Genomic DNA, 25123 nt, shown 5'->3' on the forward strand with positions numbered 1-25123 from the left:
ACTTTAAACATTTTACAATTCATCGGTTTAAAAAGTTAAACAAAAACGATACTTCACTTGACAAAAAAGCAACACAATTAGTTGGTCTGTCTGGTTTTAAGAGCAAACTGACTATGTGAAAGAAGTGACATATTGTAATTGTGAATTTCCCAAACGTGAAATGCACAATGTTCACTTTAAATGCTGAATCCCAAAACACAGCAAGCACGACACAGTTTTATTTTATTTGTAAGCCAAAACATTTTATAACATTCTCACAGACCACAAAAATAACTTCATTTAATTCCAATGTGCATTGAAAGTTACCGGTCTTCGACTGCGGTAGCCCCGATCAAATGCATGTCGGTTTCAATGTCATCGAAAGCCTTCGCCATCCTCTCCTCTCTGTCCTGCAGAGCCATTTTAGCATCATCCAGCTGTTTGCTAATTTTGTCATATTCCTCTTGGGAGAGTTCCTTGAAAGCCACGCACAGTGTCCTGTAGCCGTCCTACATAGGGGAAATAAGAGCAGATGACTGTATGCGCAGAGAAATGATTATGATCACAATCTTGAAAGATACTATGCCCTTCAGGGCCGGTGCAAGGAATTTTGCCACCGTAGGCAAACTGTCAAATTGGCACCTCCCCTCCCCCACACTCTTCTCCAGATCCTAACCGTTCTCAACCAACTGTCCTCATTTTGTTACCAATTGCTGCAAACCCATTACCTCCACCTAAAACATTGCTCAAGTCTTCTGCTGTGGATGGATCCCATTGCACTTTGCTTACCCTCACATTTACTCAGAGTGTTAGGTTTTAGAAGTCAAATTAAAGCCTCTGTGTTTCATAAATACAGGTTGATTAAACAAGTCAATGGTACTATAGCAACAACAAATGTAATGCTGAGCATGTGGATCTAATCCTTTCTGTAAATGATATACAGGTACTACAAGCAGTAGGAAAATGTGGTAATACATGCTAGACACCTGTGCACAGTTATGCCAGAGGGAGATTAAATTAGTTGTCCAGGATCACACACTTTGGGTAAACCGTGAAGCAGTGATTTTAACCCACTCTGCTTTTTAAGCACTTGGCCGCACACCTACAAAGATTTAATTGGTGCAAATATTTGAGGTTATCAATTTGTAGGTTCATATATATTCCCAGAATGCAAAATAATACAAGCCTGAAACAATTCCTTTTAAAACCAATGTACTTTCTCCACTTTCAGACACACACCGAATGACGTTGTGTAATAAACTAAGTTGGGTATGGAGATTTGTGTCACAAACGTCCAGCTCCTTATTATGCACTTTTATTGCATATGTTTATGTTAAGAACATGTCATTATCTTCATTATGATAACCTTTTTGTTGTGTGTACCTTCACAGATTGCAAGTCCCAAAATATCTTCCTCCCTGGATCCATCTCATGTATCTCCCCTCCAATGACACATGTTTCAGCTTGTAGGTCGCACTTTCAGTTCCACCTTATAACCAAAACTAATGATGAGATGGTGGAGGGCTAACTAGGATGACGGTGGAGGCCCCTCACCCTTAAGCCCTCATTGTGAAGGATGTCCTCAGGTTGACCTAATGTGCCCTCATACTGGAATCTGTGCATTTATGACACCTTTTCTAAATATCAGGTCACCCTCATTCTGTGTCCTACAGCTTCAAGGATTCTTCTGTCAGAATTCATGTCCCGACCTTTGCAGCACACTGGAATACCAGGGAACTTTCAGAATCCTTTACAGGCAAAGTTTCCAGAGGTGGCCTGTAAAGGTGACGCCAGCAAAAAGCACAAGATCACACATCGCTCTGTTGTCATGGAGTCTGTTCTCCAAGGTAAAGGAGCAATGTGTCAATGTCTGTGCTCAGTAGAACAAAGTCAGCTCCATAACTCTCTGATGTCAGATCCAGTGAACCTGAGACCCACCACCTAATTTGCGTAGCATGCAGTGCCTCTGGTATAAGTCAAAACTATCAAGAGTCATAATACCCATGATTGCTCGCTCGCATCTGAGGCGGCCGTGCTAGGCGGTGCGGTCTGACGCAGCGTGTCCTACTGCACGGTCCTTTCCTCTGATCTTGATGGTGTCGGAAGCGGTAGGCAGAGCAGAACGCAGCGCGGCGCAACTCTGCTCGGTGAGTTCAGCGGACTGCTTGACTGCCTGCCTGCCGGTTCTTTCTTCTTCCTTTCATCCTGCCTTTTTCGGGATACGGAGCGCAGCATTTCCCCTGACCCCTGATGACACAGAGTGGCACGGTAATGGGCGGTAAGGTCCGGCGAGGTGCTGCAGCTGCCTGAGCTCCCTTCTGTTTGGGTAATCAGAGGGGTGGCGTTCGGGGGTAAGCACTTGCTGTCCTGATCACCTTTGTACCGCTCGGTGCAGCGACAAGTTGGGCTAACTTGATTTCGCATTAGTATGCCTAGAACGAGACTGCAATCCACGTGTGTAATGCCCAATAGTGACCCGAACCTAGACATGGCCCACGCACCCCCTACCACTCTTAGCCATGGATCGGGGTTTCCTCCTGAGCCCATTCCCGTCTCCATCTCTGCCCCCACCCCTGGGGCAGGGTCCGATTGTAGCCAGTCCACTGCCTTGAGTAATACGGCCACCATCACACAGTCAACACTGCAGACTCCTCTAAGGAGGGATAGCCAAATCTCAGAAGTCTTAGCCCTAAGTGCCATGAGGAGACTGAAATTGCAAAATGAACATCTTATGCTCACCAACATGCTACGCAGTAATAAGGTCCCCAGGAGCGCTGATAGCCTCACCTGCTCCCCTATGGGTTCCTCCTCGCAATCTCAGTCAAAGGTTTTTCCCTCTGACATGGCACACTGCAGGGTTAACAGGGATCTGTTTAAAGATACTGTTGATTCATCAGTAAGCCTGGCTCCCATGGACCTTCATGATATTCGAGATTAGGCCCTAAAAATAGGCGATCAATATGAAGTCGCAGCTAGCGCTGTGAAGGAGCCTTTTGAGCCCAAAGCCATAGCCAATTGGCTATGTTTCAAGGATCACATGCTACGGGATCTAGCGATTTGCTCAAACTTTGTGGAATTCTACGCTTGTGTAGATGCTGTTACACCCAAAATGTCTATGCCCCCTTTGTCACCTCCACAGAAGCTCACTGAGATGAAGTTCTTAAGAGAGGAAAAGGCCTCTCAAACGCCCACCTCTGAGATTGGAGTTGATGCAGATTCTCAAACAGAGCCGATTGAGTTAACTCATAGGGATTCCTCTTGGCAAACTAAGTTAGCTCCGCTAATGACTCGACTGGGGACTCCAGTGCTACAAGAGAGCACATTACCTCTTATGAAGTTTGCGCCACGTTTGGCCCTCCTTCGACCTAAGGATATTCGACAGAAAAAAGCCACCTTGCTTCCAATGTGAGGACCTTCGCACTTGATCCAAGAAACATTGTTTTAATCAATGTGGACAAGCCGAAGCAAGCCAAATCTAGGGAGTCACTTAAAAATAAAATTTTAGCATGGCTTCATAATAAAGTGGGTTCCAATTTTGTTAGATAGCAGGACCTGAAAGTTCTCCGGAGATTACAGATCAGCAATTGGTGCCAAGTACACAAAACTGACTGTATCATCATTGGTTGTGGGTCTAGCAGTTTGCCCAAATTTATAAATAGGCTCACCAATGTACAGGACATGTCCCCTCACACAAAATTGAGAATTGTGATAAATTAAGTTTTTCCTCTGTACTTTATGATGTTTGATGACCCACTTTTTGTGTCTGGCTATATATGACCTTTTGCAATTAATATGCTATAGATTTCATTACGGTTTGTTATGTTATGTATATTATGTATTTCTGTTTTGTTTGTCAGCGCCTGTAAGCCTGAGGGTACCTTGTGCGCGGTACAAATAAATAAACATAAATATAAACTGTGAATTACAACTGTTGCCACAGCATCTGAGAGGTCAGCCACCCACCAGCCAAAATCACCCAAGGCAATTCTGTGAAAAACATTCCTACATGACGTGCATGACCACACTGAATAGCCCTGTCATAATACCCTTGATTCATTCGCAAGCGCTAGAGTGAGGTCCAGAGCCTCGTGCCTGGCTTTGGGACGGCCAATGAGTCCATAGTGGCCTGATAAACAGGTAAGGCAATGGGTGCCAAAACCAAACCAACAAATCGCAACCCTCCAGAGTGTCAAGTGAGTACTGAGGTCTTTCCCAGCACAGGGTACCATATTTCCACTCTTCCCTCCACATCAAGGGCCAATACCCTCTATTTCATCCCTCGGACACACCCGGAAAGATAAAAGTGACAGGCACAAGGGGGCACAATATTTAATAAAAGATGCAGATAACAGTGGCAGGGTGGGAGCTGGAACCACGTTGATTATGGAGGGAGCCACCCTTGGATAGTCTTTTCCCAGGCGGGGTGCGCCCACTCTGAGGAACCAGCCTGCTGGTCTTTAATGAGTGACCATATTTTGCATAGCAGCAGCATAAATGTATTAAAGGTATGCGTGATCAAGAGTCATCCCTGCTCCTGCCCTTACACTGGGAAATTGACAGTGGAAAAATCAGGATTGCATTTATAATGTAGTTTATGGGAACAGCTGATAAAACACCACAGTGAAAACTGTAAATGTGTAGCACACACCTCAAGTCTAGGTATGGACGGATGTGGATGGTGGTTCTGGATCTTGTGCTTGCAAGCAGTGGCAGATCGAGAGGACGGGAAAATGTAGCAACATTCTCCCTAGAAGGCCCTCTGCACCAGAGTGCAAATACTGTCGCGTTAGTTTAAATTGAGCCTATTTAGGCCACATGGTTTTGCTTGTTGGTGTGTCAATAGAGAAGACATTGGCATTTTTTGTTTTTCCGAGTAGGTGATCGTAAGCACCACCTATACGCGGAAACTATTGCATTGGAGAACAGCTAGGATGATGATGGGGTGTGTTGAGGGACACAAAACCTGTAGGTGTTGTTTGGTTATTTGTTCACCCATTAACTGCCCATGGCCATGCTAACCCTGCCTCTACCCGCTATAAGCACATTCTCTTGGGATCTCTTTGTGCTAGCTTTATCAAGAAGTAGCATTAACCTTTGGTTGAAATGCCCGTCAGAGTTATTTCAATTGAGTCTTCTGCACATTAATGGCTTTATCGGATCTTTACATGCACTACTGGTGTAATAAAAATGTCTTAACCAAGTGTGTCTTCAGCCACTTGTTTTATATGCAGTGTGAATGTCCTTCACTGAAGTTCTGTAAAAAGCAAGCATTGCCAAAGCCAACAGGTTTGGCCTGTTCGTAGATGTTAAATAATCATTTGCCAGACAATACTGTTATATGCCCAGGTACTAGCCTCATTTTACAGCAGCTGCCAATAATTGACAGTTAGTACCATTATAGCAGTACCTGGCAAATACCTATCCCTATCCTACACAAAAGTCAAAATCTTTGGCATTGCCAATGCTTGTTCAGCGGTTGTAGTGGCTTTTCTGGAAAAGTAGACTCTTTCCATTTAGCAAATGCTCTACTCACAAACTCATTTAGAAATTACTACCAAACAAATCACCAGATGATCGAGTACTTGTGATCACTGCCCACTCTGTTAATCACCAAATCACTGAGCCTTGCAGTTCCCGACGCTGCGTTTATGGAAGGCTCGGCTCCCGGAAGTTATTTATGTCTCTAGGTTTATTTCGATTTGTGATGCTCCATAGGCAAGTACACACCACTTCAAGGCCACAAATACAAACAATCTCAAATGGCAGCCCTTTGAGGTGCTGCTGGGCAGCTGTGGCTGTCCCCTAATACAGAATGAGGGGAGTGGAAAAGTTTGAGCTCTATGATTTTAGCCAGACTTGCAGTGATTTCTTCACCTCTAGGTGGTCTAACCAGTTCCTGTGTTTTGTGTATACTTACTCACTGTGAGCAATGCAAGACTGGTACTTCTAAATAGCCCGGAGACAAGCATCCCTGAACAGACCATCAAAAAACCTTGTGAGTAGGCATTTATCCTTCAAAGTCAAAAAGTCATACCGATCTGCATTCTCAGCCAGACTCTTACCTTCTCATTTATGTAAAATGTGTGATGTTTAAAGGCCGGTCTAGAAACGCTGCCCTTGGTGCTTCGCCTATGGTTACAGATATGATGGACTGTGCTCCCTGCTCTGCTGAGGATTTGGAATTTATCTGGTTATGGATTAGTGCTGGCATTTCTAAACACAGTTTTAAAATGCTTCATAAGCTCATAGATCCCGGACTCGATAGGGCGCTGGTCCGCTGCACACAAAAGGCCTGAAATGCGATCATATCAGGAGGAGCCAGCCCAAGTACAGGGGTCACGTCAAATGCCACGTGGGGACTGGGGCACTATCCAGAGGGGGGTAAAAATGTACACTGATGGGAGGGGCCTATGGGGGCGGGGAGATTCATTTTGATGGTCGGATAGAGGCATTATTACATTGATATTGATATTTTATTTATATCGCGCTCGTACACACGTGTTTCAGAGCAACAATCTTACTAAGCCCAGTGAGATTCAGAACGCGCAAGTGCATGGGAGAGGGAAAAGGGGAAAGGTGCATGGAAGGGGGAGAAGAGGAAAATTGCAGAGCAAAGTAAAACAGATAAATTATAAATAAATAAATACATAATAGCAAGTAAACAAACATTGGAAGTGTAGTCAGCAGGTGTCAAGTGGTAAGTTTAAGGCAACAGACAGGGTGAGTCTGGTAAGTGCAGAAAGAAAAGGAGGTGGGGACTGTATGGTTACAGACACAGGCCCCAGTGCAAGGGATTGCCAGGAGGCAGTGCGGGTGGGTGGCAATGTGAGCAGGTACCTGGGGCCGGAAATCCAAAGGTAGGCCAGATGCACGGTGCCAAGAGAACGCAGATCAGCAGGGGAGAGGAGGGGTAAAGGCAGAAACGAAGAGGGAGGTCTTGAGGTGCTTCCGGAACCAGAGATGGTTTTCTTCAAGTTTCAGAGCGGCAGGGAGGCTGTTCCAGAGGGAGGCCACAGCCGAAGACAGATCTACGCCCAGCTCGTTTCTCTGAAAAAAGACTGACCCTGAGGGAGTTAGAGGTAGAGGAGCGAAGAGCTCGAGAGGGAAGGTATTTATGCATGGACAGCTGAAGGTATATTGGACCCAGGCCCCAGAAAGCCTTGTGGATAATGCAAATGACTTTGAATTTAATCCTTGCAGCCACTGGGAGCCAGTGGAACGATTTTAGAGTTGGAGAGATACAATCCTAGGGCTTAAGGCCAAGGACAAGTCTTGCAGTGCTGTTCTGGATAAGTTGCAATTGGCAGAGAGTAGAAGCAGGTAGATTTAGAAGGAGGCTGTTGCAATAGTCCAACCTAGAGAGAACCAGGGCTCTGGAGACAGAGAACTTCCGGGGGAAGGAGAGGAAAGGCAGAATACCTCTGAGGAGGTGCAGTAGAAAGTTTGACTTTTTTAGAGACATCAGAGATGTGGGCAGAGAAGAAAAGCGTGGAACCAAAGATGAATCAGAGGTTCTTAGCCTCACAGATAGGGGCCAGAGGAGTATCAAGGGAGGTTGGCCAGAGAGCGAAAGGAAAGAATGGTGAAGGTGTGCCGATGAGGAGGATCTCCATCTTGCTGGCATTCAGGCAGAGATTGTTGGCGGCACACGAATCCTGAATGGCAGATAGGCAATCAGAGATGAGAGATTGCTGAGAGAAGCCTGAAATTGAGTTGAGTGTCATCCCCATTGCACTGAAAATGGGAGCAGAAAATGCCGATGCAATGAGCGACAGTTGCCAGGTATTGGTTGAAAAAGCCAGGGGGAGAGGTTAGACCCCTGGGGAACACCACAGTTAGAGAGAGAGATAGAAGAAAGGAAGGACCAGAGTTGGACCTGGTAGGGTCAATCAGAGAGGAAAGGGGTCAGCCAGGCCAGCGCCTGATCAGTGATACCCAGGTTGTCACAGAGACTGTTGAGCAGGATGGTATGGTTGACCGTGTCGAAGGCAGAAGAGAAATCAAGTAGGATGAGGACAGAGGGGATGTTAGAGTCAAGGTTGGAGAGCAGATCTTTATGGATGTTCAGGAGAGCAGTTTCTGTGCTTCTGGCAGCTCTAAAGCCAGATTGATGGTTGTGGAGACAACTAACAGAATCAGAGTGAAGGTTAAGCTGCGAGATGGCCAGCTTTTCTAGGAGTTTGCCCAGAAAGGGAGTGATGGAGATTGGGCGATAGTTTGCCGGGCAAGACGGGTCAGCTGTCGGTTTTTGGAGAAGAGGGTGCACAAGAGTGCTTCAGGGAGAGAAGGGAAGGCTCCTGAGGCAAAGGAGAGGTTGTAGAAATCAGCCAGGGCAGGAGCAAGGGTGTCAATATGGTCCTTGATGGTTTTGGAAGAGCAAGGAAAAACCTGTTTTGACAAGGCTTTCATAGATCGGACTTGTCTAGAGACCTCATCAGGGGAGAAAAGAGGAAAAGACGAGAAGGAAGGTGGGGGGGGGTGTAGGAGCACCAGAGTTCACAGAAGGAGGTGGGAGGAGGAGGGGAGGGAAGGGGATGAGAGGGTGGATAGGATATCCTGTGTTTTAGTGATGAAGTGGGAAGCAAGGAGTAAGGGCTGTGCAAAGGGCCTGGGAAGTGTGGAGTATTTGTATCCACGCCAATGCGCCACACTGCACCCCTTTGCCCTTTGCCAATGGGAAAGAAAACTGTCAAAAACTGTCAAAAATTGAGGAAATAACCCTAAACCACTAAAAGAGCTGAAAACCCTGACACACACACAGGCAAAGTTGGTGTAAAAACAGGAATCACTGCTGTCATCTGTCACTGTCACTTGAAACAAGGTTAAAATCCAAAAATGCTCTTAAATACAGTTTCCTAATTAATGGCAACCTTCAAAGTGCTGTTTTGGTGCTAAATTCAGTCATTTTCCCCAGTGAATTATTGAAAAAAAGTGTGCTGAAATTATGGATTCTCCAGGCAGTCAGAGGAATCCAGGCCTCACTGACTGACAGCTACATCAGAAAATTAGCTGTCAAACCCAGTTTAAAAGTGTTTCTATTTCCTGATTAAAATGGCAAAAATCGCCTCTGTTGATGAAGGGCTAATTCTTTTAAAATGTTTAAATCCTTTATAAACTGTGCTTTTATTTTATATGGGAAATGAAAAAACTTTAATGTCAAAGGCCCCAGTCTGGGACCAATCCACTATGTAATTCTGATCTGGTAGCCTGGGAAAACTGACATCTCTGCTTGACACTTCCTTGAGAACAGGAAGGCTAATGGCTGTTAATGGTTCCCGCATAATGAAAACAAAGAAAGCCTCAGACATTTGTCTCCTAGCTGACCCATGGACAAAGGAAGGCTTGGCAACCCATCTTCCTAAAGGAAGGGCCGGATGTGGAGGAGGTTTCTCAGGAAACTTCAAAGGACTGGCCACTTGCTCACTTTGAAAGTAAGAACAAAAAAAACCGAATGGAAATTACTTGTTTTTGCCTCAGAACTTTATAACATTTAACAAGACAGCCAAAATAAGTAGACAAGTGAAAAATACAAACTTATAAATCTAAACTCATGCTAGACAGTTGGAGATGTGGTAGGAGTTCTTACCACATAAGTAACCAAAGATACACTAAAACACTGATTGTGGCAAAACTATTAATGTTGCAAGCTTAAAATTGTATGTACATGATCCCCTGATCAGCGCCCAGAAATGTATCAAATTAGAAATGATTAATCCAAAGTGTTATGGGTAAAATTGATAAAAATCCATAGAATGACCAATACAGCTCGCACAAAGATGGGAATTGAATGTAAATGTAGATAATCGAGTATAAAGTATATGTGTACAACTCTATGAGGATACATAATGGTAGAAATGTATGTTTGTGCAAAAGTATGTTTGGGGTAAATCCTGTTTAGACTGCCAACCAGGACAAGCACACGCCATGTAGCCACTCGCAGACATGGGGGTGTGTTTTGAAGTTCTGCCCACACCATAAACTGGGGGTTGGCATTTGTAATGTACAAATATAGAAGTCTCACTATACAAAAGACACACTGCTTCCAGGACACACTGCTTCCAGAACCCATCCAGATGTCCGTGCAACACCTTATTGCAGAACTTTTTAACTTGTAGCTGACTCCAGAATTCTTGAAAGATCCAGATTACTTTGCAGAATCCAGACTCTAGCATTGCAAAATTATTGCTAGCCTGACCCAATTGCAAACATCCCAAACTTGAAGGTATTTAATTCTGATTCTGCTTGGCCTGCTACCACTAAGGCTGGCCCACTGAAAACTTGCATCCAGGCCGTCTACCGTGTTCAGTAACCAGAAGGGGCCCTTCCAAATCCAGGCTGAGGTGCAGTCCAAAGTGACCAGAACCGCCTTGCTGATCCAATCCCGCTAGAGGTGCCCTGCTGCCGGTAGACCAGATCCAATTCATTCACCAGAGTCGACGGTCCAATTTAATAAATTCTTCTGCAAGTATTAACAGAAAAAACAGTGACCCATAGTATATCTGCCTTGTATTATCCCCAACGCAACCCATCCCATCCCATCTTTAATTCAGAACTCCAGTATTGTTAGAATCTTTCTTGTGCTGATTTACTCACCTGTGTTTCAAAACCATAACTCCATAGTGATTATGAATAACTAAAGTAAATCCCAGGAAGAAGTAGAGTATCCACAATAGGATGGGTTACGCTGATCAAGTGACTGTAAGGTCCATCTGTGGCATTCGCTTTTTCATAGTCATAATATAGTGCAATCAAACCCATCTGTCATTTTCAGAAGCGCATTTTTGTTTTCATTCTCGCGCCTATTTTGCAAAAACGCCTCTCACTAAAACCTCTATAACTCCCTCCATTTTAAAGATAGAAACAAAATTTCAAACCGCATCGTGGAACAGTGTATTCAATATCGCATAGTAAAAGTTTGCAGCAAATTTGCAAAGTTCCCAAGTTTACACGCGTCACTTCCCCATTTCAAAGTGCTTTTTCCATCCCATCCTAATCTCAAGTGTGTATTGTTGTTTATACTATAGCTCATGTATGTTTGGACCTGATTAGTGTTGCTGTTCTTAGCATTTCTATCCATTTAAGCATTTTTGCACCCTTTTGCAGTATTTCACAAAGCCATTTTCACCTGTCATTTTCAAAGTGTCATTTGCCAAAATAAGGTTTTCTCTCTTGTTTGGGAGGGAGAATTGCCTACAACTATAGACATTGTATTTAATTCCAGAAAACCTGCTGATTACTCACATTGGTGTAGGATTGCTCCTTTGTATTTAAAACAAAACTTTGCAAGGGGAACATTAACCTAAACGATATGTGTGTGCAAAACAAACTGTTCTTTTTCCCTGTGTTTTCTATTTTGCCTCCTTATAAGTGAATTCAATTGTTTTGCTTATCTTTCTGAATTGTATTGTCACCCTTTGGGTGAATGCTGCCCCATATATATCTATATTAAACCTATGTGTGATTGAATATTAAATAAATAAATCTTTACCTTTACAAACTGGGCTGATTCCTGGTTCAGTGTGACCTGGGGGGTATCTGGGGGGTATTTTGAGAAGGGTGTGATATGAGTAGTAAATCTGTCAGAATATTGAACTTATAGACAAAAATAAAATAAGGGTTTCATTTGCGCACTACATTGCTAGGCGAGACCTGGGTGTGTGCCTGATTGAAATCCCTTACAGCTGCGACAGGAGAGGTAGAGACTGCAGTGGGGTTGGCCAGCTCCTTGCAAATTTGAAATAGTTCGGCCGAGTTGTACAATGCCACAGAGACCCAGGCTTGGATGTGGGCTCTCTTCTTAGTGTGGACAGAGGGTCGGTATTGCCTTTGGAGCAGGCGACAGGCCAATTTGTCAGAGGATGAGCAAGTGGCCCTCCATTTCCTCTCAGCCGCCCTACACTTACGTTTAAGTGTAGTAAGCTCAAGAGTCAAACCAGGAATTGCATTTGGCTTTGGGCTTCAAACAGATCCTCATGACAGAGCCAAGAGCATCAAGTGCATCTGACAGAGCATAGACAGGGCTGTGTCAGGATGTGAGTCAGCCAGAGGTGGAGTGGGGGGGGGAAGGTGGGGCAAAATCTTCAACTGACACGCTTCATAGGACGGATGTCCGAGAAGGTAGGTGGCAGTGTTGGGTTAGGCTTGGCCTGGGGGGAAGGGAGTGAGAAAGGAGAAGAGGGAGTGATCGCTCCAGGAGAGAGGAGTGGTCAGAGGGACAGAGAGGGGGAGGTCAGAGGAGATCAAGAAATCAAGTGTGTGCCCTGCAGAGTGAGTCGGGCAAAGGGGAGGATAGAAAAGGAGAGGGAATCGCAGAGGCCACGAAAGAGTACAGACGAGGAACAGGGAGAATCAAGATGGATATTGAGGTCACCAAGACGGAAGAGTTGTGTGGTTGGGTCCAGGAGGGAGGAGGAGAGGTCCGACCACAGAGATAAATGAGGTGATCTGACATGTAACAGGTATGCAGGGAAACTGAAGAGGCACCGTAGAGAGAGGTATCAACAGCAACAGGGACAAGAGACAAGACAAGGGATATGAGGCAGGAGTGAGCTGAGCACTAGAATTACCTAGGTCACCATGAAAGTAATTCTACATTTGTCTTTTATGTACCAATGGTTTTTGAGCCTCAATATGTGAAATATATTCCAGTGAAAACATGTTAAAGAGAGGTAGGAAGACAACATCACAGCACAGGGGCTGCCATATACTCGAGAACTTACTTCCCCAAATAAACATCACTTTAATAAGGTGCTCCCTAAGAAGGGGTGGGACATACAGTAGCCAACTTAATTGTTCTGCAAAGGTCTACAATAGGCATCAAATACCATCAATATTATGGAAACGTTTTTTATTTTTGAAACAAAGCGCAAGGATTGTTATGTAAGAGTGAAAAGGGCAATTTCAGTAAAAAGCCACATGTAAGAAAGGCATGGCATCAATAGTAAGACAGACACAAGTGACCACAGTTTAAGGGTGTTTATTGAACTTTAACAAGGGTGTGATAAACGCCCATCTAATCCTAGATCTACAGATGGGAGCAAGCTATGACCATCAAATAATAATAATGCAGTCCTAGTGGAGTCTTATCAATATTAAAGGACCTATACTAAAAGATAACTATTGCCAATCCTTACCGCTAAATGAAAATAATGTGGGGTAGTGTTCATGAAAAAGAAAGAAGACTGTTGGCCTCCCTTCCCCATGTTTTCAGCACGGGACAAGGCAGCTCACTCGAGCATAGCACACTCTCGGGCTTCTTTGGCACGAGGACACCGTTCCATTACCAGCATCAGTGTCATGACTGCTAGGCGGCCTGCCCCTTCTAACCTGCAGAATCTTCATAATGCCCAGACTTCGCTTTCACACTCTGCATATAGAACGGCTAGACTGTTCTATACGAGGTGGAGACTATTCGATACCTTACCTGGAAAGAGACATCTGCGGCGCCTCCAGTAGAAAAGCCGGACGCATCATGTGATACGTAACTTGTCACATGGTTACGTATTTAGCAGTGCAGAAGCTTCCGTTCGCTGCTTCTGATTGTTGTTTGTTTCTACGGAGGAAGCTTGTGCCTTAACTCTGCGTTCTCCTTGAGACTTTTGGCTCCTGTTCAAGAACTATACAAACCACTGCCTGCCTCATCATAGCGGTATCAGGTTTGTTTTCGCTTCGTTACGAAGCTGCTTTTTGGTTCCTATACAGATTTATTTTAAAAACCGATGTCCCGCCGAGCTGTTTCGTTCTTTCAGCACCGCATTGAACGGCTTGCATCCGTTCACTTCAAAGGATTAGCCTTCAGCATTGCAATCTTCGGTGCTTCCTGTATGCTTAGCAGTGTCATATGGTGGTAAGGAGAAGGGGACACGTTGGGCACTGTCCCACTGACTCTACTCTAGTGCCTTGAATACCTTACCAAAGACTCATCCAATTCTGCTATTTACTTCAAATTTCTCTAAGAACTTTTGCTACCTCAGACATCAACCAACAAGGGCAGTTGGATTTCTTCATTCATCAGGTCATTAACCACTTCCAGATTTCTAGGATACGTGTACATAACATTTATGAACGCTATCCAGAGTGCACCAACCCGACACTAGCGTGCCCCTCGTTCCGTTTAGGATTAGTTCCCTTTACTAACCTACCTTTCCCTGTCGTTGTTCTACTTTGGATGGCCTGATGATTCCATGAATGACTACTTCAAACTCTATACGCCATCAGGTTAGTGTGTTTTTTAACGACTGATACCTTATCAAAACGACATTATATCAGTGATTAATGTAGTGTTTTCTTGTTACAGTCTGGTGAGTTGTTGTTACCTTCCACGCCCTTTCCACTGATTCCTCCTTTTGGCTGTAATTTTACCACTCAGAGGGTGACATCAGTTGGAAGGTCTACCCTGACCATCCCGTGTAACAGCCCATACCATCTCAATCCAGGATACGGCCTCCACACCTTGTATCCTTTGAAGCACTCCCATGATCTTTATGCTTTGGTTGTTGTACTTTGTAAATACAGTGCTTTGATCCATGACAATCAGGGCCTTCTGTGCTCAAGTCTCTTAGGTTATCAACGTCTCTTGATTCAGAGGGTATGATGTACCAAAAACAAACAAAAGTTCCTTTCCTCTTACAAGTACTCAAGTTAGGGGATTCACTCTTCACCCTGGATCACCCTCTTCCAGGCTGAGATCCCTTTTATACCACAATCATCACTTTGGATCCCCCTCTTCCGGTCCCAGATCCCCTTCATCAATGTTCAGAGATTTTCTTTTCTCGGGTGACTCACGGTTCACGCCGGAAACCCTTCAGCCGGGCTCGGGTCCTTCCTCGGACCAATTGCAGTTCGTGTTAGCTATCGAAGACTTTCAAATGTGCACAGGATTTAGCTTGACCCGTTGCAGGACTACTTCAGTTTCACAATTCACAGTTCACATTTGCTAACTCTCAGTTGGATACCCAACAGAGACCTTAGAATGGGCCCCCATGTGGTGCCGGACCACTCTATATATGGTATCTATCTTAGCTTCTAATGTTCAGATGGATATTGGATATTCAATTATATTTGTGTCGCTCATCACATACGCTTCACACACTGTTTCTTCAGATTGCTTTATACAAAGTTGCCGCTTGCAACCTTGGTTCTAACACAGACCAGTCTGCTATCAATCATCCCGACTCGCAGGCTGTGCTGACTTTACAGGCGCTGCTTTGTTGTAGGAGCCAAGGGCAGTACCACTGCGGCAATAACTCCTCCCCGCCTGGGTTATCGACACAGGAGAGCCCCTGATACCTCTGAGACACAGTGCACCTTTCTTCAGCTCTTATTCCAGGTCTTATGTTTCTTATTCTCGAGGGCTTGTGAAAATAGCATTTTTTCTGTGAAAAGGTCAAGGGCACTTCCCTCCTTGCAACTCTCTCTGGTCTTGCCGTCCTTCTCCTTGTATTAAACTGCCATCTCAGAAGAGCTGCTTCCTCGTTTGTTTTGCCTTGCTCTGTGTGTTCTTCCGTGTTTCACCTTTTATCTCTAGGGGAAGAGAAATGGAGATCAGGTGTCTGTTGTCAAGGTGTGGTACCCAACTCTGCCCGATTTCATTAGCGGGACAGGCTCGCAGGAAACAGCCAGAGGTATTTCTTTTAGCTTTGTCTAAAGGTTTTGTATCTGGGTAGTGGAATGAATAGGGGCGATTGTGGGAACTGTAGTGTTTTATAAAAGCAGAATGGCATTTGGAAAATAATAGAGGGACGTGGAGAAGAATGACCGGACTGGTGGGTGTTATAGTATTCCTGAGTAGGCAGAAAAGTAGTTGCGTCAGAGAAACAATTGGAAGGTATATTGCGAAATAGAGGGGTTTTGTGTTTTTCTTCCTTGCCTTGATCGTCCTAGCTTCCTTCCAGTGGATGTTAATTTCAAAGGGTAGAGGTCAGGTAGATCATTGTCAAGAGGTCTGGTAGGGATGGTTCTACATTTCAGAGAAGGACATGGTTGGGATGAGGTTGAAGTAGAACGACAGCATTCTACAAAATCTGAGGGGACATCGGGCAAGGGCATTAGAATAGAGGAGGGGGAACACCCTGTCTCGCCTAATGGTGGTCTCCTCTTTTGGCATTCTTCCACAAGCTTTCCCCTTAGCTCGGCAGAAAGGGGGAAAAGACCCTTTGGTTTTTAACACACAGCACCACCTAGTAGCCATTCCTTAAAGTTCACCACCAGTTCAGAGCCACAGAGCAATGCACTCTGGGTATGCAAACGAAATGAAAAGTTGCATTTTAGCTCCCTGTGAGATAATGGGTATTGTCTTATAGGGAATTTGCTACATATCTTCTTCACTCCAAAACCAACATCTTTCCAGGACTCATCCTAGAGAGATGTCTGTCTTTGATATCAGCAATTCAAAGCTGGAATCCGCTGGACAGCGATCATAATTTTAAAGTTCAGGATGACACTTTCTGGTGAAGATGTCCCTCCTCGGCTGGATGCAAGTAGAAGGTGATTCGCCCAGGGAGAAAGCTCTACGGTCCGCAAACTCTAAACACTTATTAACTTTCAGTAAAAGAGCCACAGACACCAGATTATAGAAGAATGGAGAGGAGTCCCGGACAGAGGAGGCTGTATCGGACCTGTTCCTGATTGCTAGCAAAATACAGGGTGTCCTGAGAAGTGGCCCAAAAAGAGTGCAAACATTGAGACTCTTCCACCCATGCAACAGCAATGGCATCTAATCTCTGGGACCTGGGAGTCAATTCTACTTTACATTAAGTTTGCAAAGTGCTTTTGTCAAGTGCTGTTCGCTGTGTGAGTGGGATTCCTCTGTGAAGGCAGAAGCTTGGAGCAGAAGTTAAGCGGTTCATGCCTTGGATTGGTTCTGCCCCCTAACCTGGAAGTGCCTTCATAAAGAACTGGCCGCGCACGTGCGTTTGCAAAGTTCTTTTATCAAGTGCTGTTCGCTGTTCCATGGGCTGCTGGGTCGTGGCCTGCTTGTCCCGTTTGGAAGGTTAAGGTATTAGCGAAAGAAATTATTGTTGTTGAGTTAAATGGATCACTGATGCAAATACATTGGACCGAAGGTTTAGCATCTCACTGGAGCCAAATAGCAGTAGATTAGATAGGTTGCCGCAAGTGGAGCCAGATGAGACGAGATTAAATGAGCTGAATTTACTTTGGCTTACTTAGTTGGCACTATCTTGACTGTGAAATCAAAGAAAATGTCAACCACTATGATTGGGTGTTTGAATGAGGTTCCCAGAGAAGAACTAACAATAGTTACAATACATGAGCCATCCCACAGCTCAAAGATTTGAATATAGACAATTCTTTAGAAAAAAGTCTTCCTTTACTTTTGCCTTTGAGGAAGCAGCCATAGGAACTTAAACAATTTCGTGGTAGCAATAGAACAGGTATGCAAAAAATATTGCTAAACCAACTGTAGCTGTACAATTTAAGAAAATGATCACTTTCCCCCCTAAAATGTAGCACTCTTAGCACAATTGAAGAAGAATGTGCTGTTAAAGAGATTGTGGCAGACCTTAATAGATCACTTAGCTGTTTAGGAACAAAGCTCACTGACCATATTATTAGTCCTTCATATAGGGTCAATTCAAGAGAACTGTGTATATCAGATCAGACGTGCTCGACGGTCAATTCCGAACAATTCAAATTAATGACAGAAGTTACAGAAGAACCAGAAACAAATGTAATAAAACGAGATAGACAAATGAAGGCGGTGAATGTAAATGCAGATATGGAGAAGAAACAAAAGATTACCCAAGAGGGATTACATGTGGCTGTTGATGACTCAATCTATGTTATAGAGAACTCCATTCCAGTGAGTACTGCAGACAAAAACGCTGGAATTATAGTGTGTGAAACTGCAAAGGTTGATTGCATGTATAATGAAGAGTGCATTAGAATGATGTGTATTGAGAATAATAATGAGAAGTTAAATGCTCCTTATGAAGACTCGCTAACTGCATATGGAGATGTAGAAGAATATGCTATGTCTACAGCTACACCACACCAAAAATGTTCAGACTCAAAGGCAGTGTTTGAGGTACATTCGGGTGGAACTACAAGTATGTTGAAGGCACCCATGCCACCTAGCAGTAAGTGCCCTGTGCCTGGTATGAATAGTGAGCAACTTTAACATGTGCGGTAGATGATGATGATATGAGCAATGAGAGTATGAACTCTACTGACATGTTTAGAGTCTTTGAAAATCTACTCTCCACTTTGGTCGCTAAGGGTGAACGATTAGAAATCAAATTGGATGTACAGTCCCTTCTCTTACACAAAAGTATCAATCATTGTAGAACAATAGTAAGGGAACAAGGTACTAACACAATGATACCCAGAGAAGAACATGCAGGTGATAATACCGAATTGGTTAAAACGATACAAACTATCAAATCCCCTATTACGAGTGCAGCTGTGCCAAGAAAAGATTCCAAAGAACGAGGCAAACGTAAAAAGAAGGTTATATCAGAGGCAGCAATGTATACAACAAAAGCTATACTAAGTAAGAATAAGTGTATCTTAGTGAAGACAATGCTAACCTTAATATTGTGACCGTTAATATTATAAATGAGGAAGTTTTGGACCTATGCCCAAAGCCAAATAATTGGCTATATCAGACAGTAACACCTGTGAGGTGGGACATGTCATAGCAAAATAGCCCCCACTGTGTGTCCTCTGAGCAATTCTCTACAGGGGTGTGGTATATGCAATTAGATGGTTGAAACTGACTGTGGGAATATTGTTGAATGCTGTACGGTTAAACAACTAAGTAGTGATCAACAATCTCAGACGTACGAGAGCTGGAGTAGTAAGGAAAAATCGCAAGATGGGATTAGAGCAAAGTATATAGAATCTAAGGATACAGGCAAATGTAATGCCCTGCAAATATAATCTGTATCCTCTACTCAATATCTACCACCCTTAAACAGGGCAGCTCTCTTGTGTATTTGTATAGTAGCCCTATGGACAATAAACTCTAGTGACATTAGGATTGTTGATCAAGTCGAAGGTACAGCCTTGTCAGTATCTAATATCTGGTTTACCTCTGAATCTACATTAGACTATATTTTGAGATATGAAGATGAACTGTACAGATATGTTTATAGTTGTAAGGTAGTGAAAATGGCACCAAATAAAGTAATATATAATAACCCAGCCAACAAATCAATCTTTATGAATCAAAAAAGCGAAACAGATAATAAAAATGCGACAAGACAAAGAAGTTGATAAAGGTCAAAAGCAGAGAAATACTGAAGCTTTGGGTGAAATAAACATCAATAGAGAGAAGTCCAGAAAATCAACTAATGAACATTGTATGTCTGGCCAAATAGGTACAAAGGATATACATAGAGGAGAAGCTAACACTTTGAACGGATACTGGCAATGGTTACCCTCAGTCTTTAAAGCCCACTTTACATCTTTAAATCGATGACCATAGGGTAATATGTTCATTGAACACTAGAGGATTCGCACATTTGTCTGCTGAAGATGGTTTATTAACATATATGGATTTATTTAGCATCATTGTGTTGCAAGAAACATGGTTGACTGAATTATGTGAATTTGATGGTCGGAGTACAATGCAGATTCTGGAAACCAAAGGCCCAGTTGGTAGACCCAAAGGTGTACTTATGATTTCAGCTCGCCAACCATGGGTTCTGAGTTCAATGACTGGCTCTACCGCTAGGGTACAAGTTGTGAAAACTGGGTATCTCCAAATCACCCATGGGCCTGAATAACATGCTCCAACCCTTGGAAAGGTATGCCCATGATAACCAAATTACAATTAATGTCAAGAAGACCCAAATAGTACAATTTGACAAAAGGAAACATCGCAATTGTACCATGGATTGGCATATAGATAACAATAGAGTTGCAGTAGTAAAAAGTTACATCTATCTTGGTGTAAACATTAACAATGATAATCGAGATCTCCCGTATGAATTTAGCTTACAAAGGAAAGTAAACACACTTATTTCTCAAGCTCAAATTATAAATGGAAGATTTTGTAAATTTACTATCCAGCCATTGCTGGTCTTTTACAAACAGAAAGTCTCACCTATTTTACTGTATGGTGCCGATACAAAAAAAGTAAGGCCACCCAAATTTTTGAATATGTTGGAAGCTAGATATTGGAGAACTTTGCTGAAACTGCCCTCTTCTGTGCCAATGTCTTTAATTAGACATGAACTTGGCTTGATCTCGATAAATGCCGGGTATAAATGGAAAGTTTGTGCCCTATACAGAAAATGCTTATCAGGAAGAAATGCTAGTGGGTTATTGAGAATATTGTCTGATTATATGCATTCTTTGACTGACACATTTATGAAAAGTTGGAGGTCTAAGGCACAGGAATTTTGAAGTGCTGCTGATATAACATAGGAATTGCTTGTACAGAATCCTGATCGTGCTAAAATTAAATTATGGCAAAATGATTGGATCTCGACCAGAGAATCATGTGGTCCATACAAAACATTTATTGCAAATCCATTTATGATAAAGACTTATGGATTAACAGAACAATATCTTCTGAAGTCCCCTAATCTGTGGCATCGCTTAGATCTTTTGCGCCTCAGATTCAACTTATGGAAAACTAGGGAAATCACAACAAGGTGGTACCCACAAGATCAAATTACAAATATGTGTCGATTTTGTGGGAAAGCATTAGAAACCTTAGAAGAACAAGTTACTTTCTTACCTGGTAACGTTCTTTCAATGGGATGGTCCGACGACGTATTCCATATCTTTGACCGGTAATCACCACAGCTGTGCTGCTTCGGAAACCTTTTTCGGCGTCTGCGTCCTGCGTCGATGAAGTCGATGTGCCGTCGTCGAGGACCTCCTCCTACGTCATCCGATGTGATAAGTAGGACGCAAGACGCCCGTAGCCTCAGTTGTAGTTTTTTCCCCCAGATTGTGTGACATTAGTCAACTGCCAGTCAGACACAAAGCCTTGCGGAACGTAAGCTGCAATCGCAAAAGAAATTCTGCAGCGGGGAAGGTAGGGAGGGAGTGATATGGAATACGTCGTCAGACCATCCCATCGAAAGAAGGTTACCAGGTAAGAAAGTAACTTGTTCTTCGAGAGGATTGGGTCCTCCGACGTATTACATATCTATGACAGACTCCCAAAGCAGTACCAGAGCAAGGAGGAGGGAAAGAATTTAGAATCAAAATTTAGAATTGCCAATCAAATAGCAGAGCAAAGGACCGCCTTGCCAAAGGCCAGATCCTGTCCGCGGATGGAATCGAGGGAATAGTAACGTATAAATGTATGTACTGAAGCACAGGTGGCTGCATCACAGATGTTGCGAATAGGAACACCCCTCTACAGGGCAGTAGATGGAGCCATACCCCTGGTAGAATGGGCCTGCAAGCCAGCCGGCGGGTCCTTACCCGCCAAGCGGTAACACTCCGAGATGGCCAAAATAATCCAGCGAGACAAAGTCTGTTTCGTCACAGCCTGTCCCAAACGCTTTCCAGCGTAACCAATAAAGAGTTGATCGTCCACTCTGACCCGGGACATGCGTGAAACATAAAAGCTCAAAGCTCTCCTAGGATCAAGCCTATGGAGCCTCTCCTCTTCCTTACCAGGATGCGGAGGAGGATAGAATGCCAGAAGAACAACCTTCTGGGCCAAATGAAATTCCGAAACCACCTTCGGAAGAAAAGAAGGACGAACTCTAAGGACAACCCTGTCCTTGTGAAATACAGTGAAGGGTGGCTTAACCGAAAGTGCCTGTAACTCACTCACTCTGCGAGCGGAAGTAACCGCAACCAAAAACCCAGTTTTCAGAGTTAACAGCCTCAAAGGGCAAGAATGCAAAGGCTCAAACGGAGCACCCATAAGAAACTTAAGAACAAGGTTTAAATCCCAACCGGGCACCAGGAAAGGTGACGGAGGGAACACATTAGTGAGCCCTTTCAGAAACTGCGAAATTAAAGGGATTTTAAAGTAGGAACACTCTTCAGACGAGCGCTTAAAGATGGACAGCGCCGCCAGGTAACCTTTAATGGTACCCACTTGCAAGCCCCTGTGGGCCAAATAAAGTAAAAAGGACAGAATCATGGGGATGTCACATGCAAAAGGATCCACATTCTGAACTCTGCACCAGTCGCAGAACTTACGCCAACGGCAACGGTACAGAGACTTTGTTGCTGGACGTCGGGCCGAGAGCAACACCTCCATCACGTCTTCAGGGAGGTCCCAATCCTTATACCTCAACCTTTCAGAAGCCAAGCGTGAAGGTTGAGGGATCTGACCTCTGGATGGAGAACCTGACCCCCCTCCTGTGAGAGCAGATCATCTCGATAGGGAAGACGGCATGGAGGGCAGATGGACAAGTCGAGAAGGTCCGGGTACCACGTCCTCCGAGCCCACGCCGGAGCAATGAGGGTCATCCGGGAACCGAACTTCCGTAACCACTGCAGCACTTGCGGGATGACGGGCACTGGAGGAAACGCGTACAGCAGCTGGAATGACCACTCCACCACAAACGCGTCTCCTAAGGCTCCTTTTGGAGGAAATTCCCGCGAGCAGAACCTCTCGCACTTCCGGTTGACACTGGAGGCGAAGAGATCCACTTGAGGGGTCCCCCAAATAGCGAAGATCTCCAGGAGACTCTCCTGAGCCAACTCCCACTCGTGAGAGATCGTGCTCTGCCTGCTCAGAGCGTCCGCCGTCACGTTTTCGTCTCCGGCCAGATGAACTGCCGAGATCGAAACTTCCTGCTGGATGGCCCAGAACTCGAGCTGCATCGCCTCCCTGCACAGAGGAAGTGACCCTGCCCCCCCCTTTTTGTTGAGGTAGTGCATGGCCACTGTGTTGTCCGTCAGGATCAGGACATTCTTTCCTCGCACAGTCGGCAGAAAAGCCTTCAGGGCTAGCCTGACGGCACCCTCAGCTCCAACAGATTGATATGGAGTCTAGACTCCGACGGAGACCAACGACCGCTGACTGTCAGCTCGTTGGCATGAGCTCCCCATCCCGTGAGGGATGTATCCGTCACGATCGTCACCTCCGGCCAGGGAAGCCAAAATGGAGCCCCCTTCATCAAGTTGCCTTCGACGGCCCACCACAGAAGGTCCCGGGCGACCGAGGGCGACACCTGAACCGGGTCCGACATCCTGCCGGAGGACTGCAACCATTGCATCTTGAGTGCCCACTGCAAAGATCTCATCCGCAGGCGAGCCTCCGGCACCAGAAGAATGCAGGATGCCATGAGGCCGAGCAACCTCAAGAACTCGAACGCTGGGAGCGTCTGGGCATGCTGAAACTTATGCACCATCTGCTGAATGTGAAGAGCCCTCACCTGGGGAGGAAAACACTGCCCCAGGGAAGTGTCGAGCACTGCTCCGATGTACTGGAGCCGCTGTGTTGGCGTCAAATGGGACTTCTTTAAATTGAGGGAGAAGCCCAGCCTGTGAAGGGAGTGGCAGGTGACGGACAGATGATCCAGGACTTGCACGGGAGAGTTCCCCCTGATCAACCAATCGTCCAGGTAGGGGTAGACGTGAATCCCCCCTTGCCTGAGATGCGCTGCCACTACCACCATGAGCTTGGTGAAAACCCTTGGGGCGGAGGTCAATCCGAACGGCAGGACCCGAAACTGAAAGTGCGAGTCGCCAACCGCGAACCTCAGGCACTTCTTGTGCTTGGGATGGATCGGCACATGGAAGTAAGCATCCTTGAGGTTGAGAGACACCAACCAGTCCTGAAGCTGAAGGGCCTGGAGGACTTGAGAGAGAGTAACCATCTTGAACTTGTCCTTCCTGAGGAGTTTGTTCAAACTGCGCAAGTCCATGATGGGTCTCAATCCCCCGTCTTTCTTTGAAATCAAAAAATAAGGGGAATACCATCCCTTGTTCCTCTCCGCTACAGGCACCAGTTCTATGGCGCCTTTCTCCAGCAGGGCTTGAATTTCCTGCGCAAGGAGCAGACTCTGCAAAGAGAGGTTCCCCGGTGGATTGTCGCGAGGCCTCTGCCGAAAGGGAAGACAGTAGCCGTGGGTTATGATCTCTAGAACCCACACATCTGAAGTAATGGCACGCCACTCTACAAGATTCTGCGCCAGCCTTCCCCCAACCGGCGAACCATGGGACATGGCCTCATGACTGAGTGGTAGCGGCTGCGGCGTTACCTGAGGGCAAAGAGGCAACTGCCCGAGCGGCCTTGGCACCACGGGTACCCTGTCGTCCACCTCTGGTACCCCTCCGTTGGCCTCTTTGACTGCCAGCTCCTCTCGCTTTACTGAAGGACGAATAATAGCGAAAGGAACCACCCCTCCATTGCTGTCCCCTAGGACGAAAAGGCGGAGGTTGGCGAACTGCAGCACCCAACGACTTTGCTGCAGCTTTGGAGGTCTGCAACCTCTCAAGGCTCTCGTCAGCCTTGCTGCCAAAAAGGTGTTCACCGTCAAAGGGCATGTTGAGGAGCCGGGACTGCACATCAGGAGCAAACCCCGACTTCCGCAACCACGCAAACCTGCGTATCACAGTGCTCGCCGCCATGGACCTGCTGACGCATTCAGCCATGTCCAAACCCAACTGAACGGACTCACACATGGCATCCTTACCATCCTGGACCATAGCAAGGAAACCATCCCGTTCGTCCCCTTCGGAATTATGTTCAGCCGCTAACGCAACACAGTTCCACAGAGTGTGTGTGAAACGAGACAAGGCACAAATGGAGTTGGCCGCCTGAAGCGCCATACCACCAGAAGAAAACACTTTCTTCGTCCAGCCATCAAAACGTTTGTCGTCCCTATCAGGAGGGATGCTAGGGTACGACGCCTGCTTTGCTGGGGCCGTGGCCGCCTGCACCACCAAACTCTCCGGAGTGGGGTGCCTGGTCAATTAGCAGGGGTCACTACTGGCTGGACGGTATTTTCGCGACAAGGACCTGCCCACTGCCGGGAGACTCTCCGGAGCAGTCCAAGCCGCCGCCACCCTTCTCTGTAGAGCCATATGAAACGGCAGTACCGGGTCAGTTGGGGGACCAACATCAAGGATGTCCGTGAGATCATCCCGCACAAACTCCCCTGGGGGAGCAGACCATCCCAAGTACTCGGAAACCCTAGCCATAAGGCGTCGGTATGAGGAATCAGCATGAGAGCCAGGCTCAGGCCTACAAAAC

General features: G+C 45.4%; 1 protein-coding gene across 3 annotated transcripts in view; it reads right to left on the bottom strand.

Annotated features, from left to right (window-relative positions):
• Window positions 1–25123, bottom strand: part of ATP11C (ATPase phospholipid transporting 11C) — a 1508462-nt gene that overhangs the window by 484957 nt on the left and 998382 nt on the right. For all 3 annotated transcript variants that reach the window (XM_069612799.1, XM_069612797.1, XM_069612798.1), the window contains exon 18: window positions 307–488. In XM_069612799.1, the coding sequence (XP_069468900.1) occupies window positions 307–488 (182 nt within the window). The remainder of the gene's footprint in view (window positions 1–306; window positions 489–25123) is intronic.

Source organism: Ambystoma mexicanum, chromosome 5p, assembly GCF_040938575.1.
Source record: "Ambystoma mexicanum isolate Mex_15411 chromosome 5p, UKY_AmexF1_1, whole genome shotgun sequence".
NCBI classification, from domain to species: Eukaryota; Metazoa; Chordata; class Amphibia; order Caudata; family Ambystomatidae; genus Ambystoma; species Ambystoma mexicanum.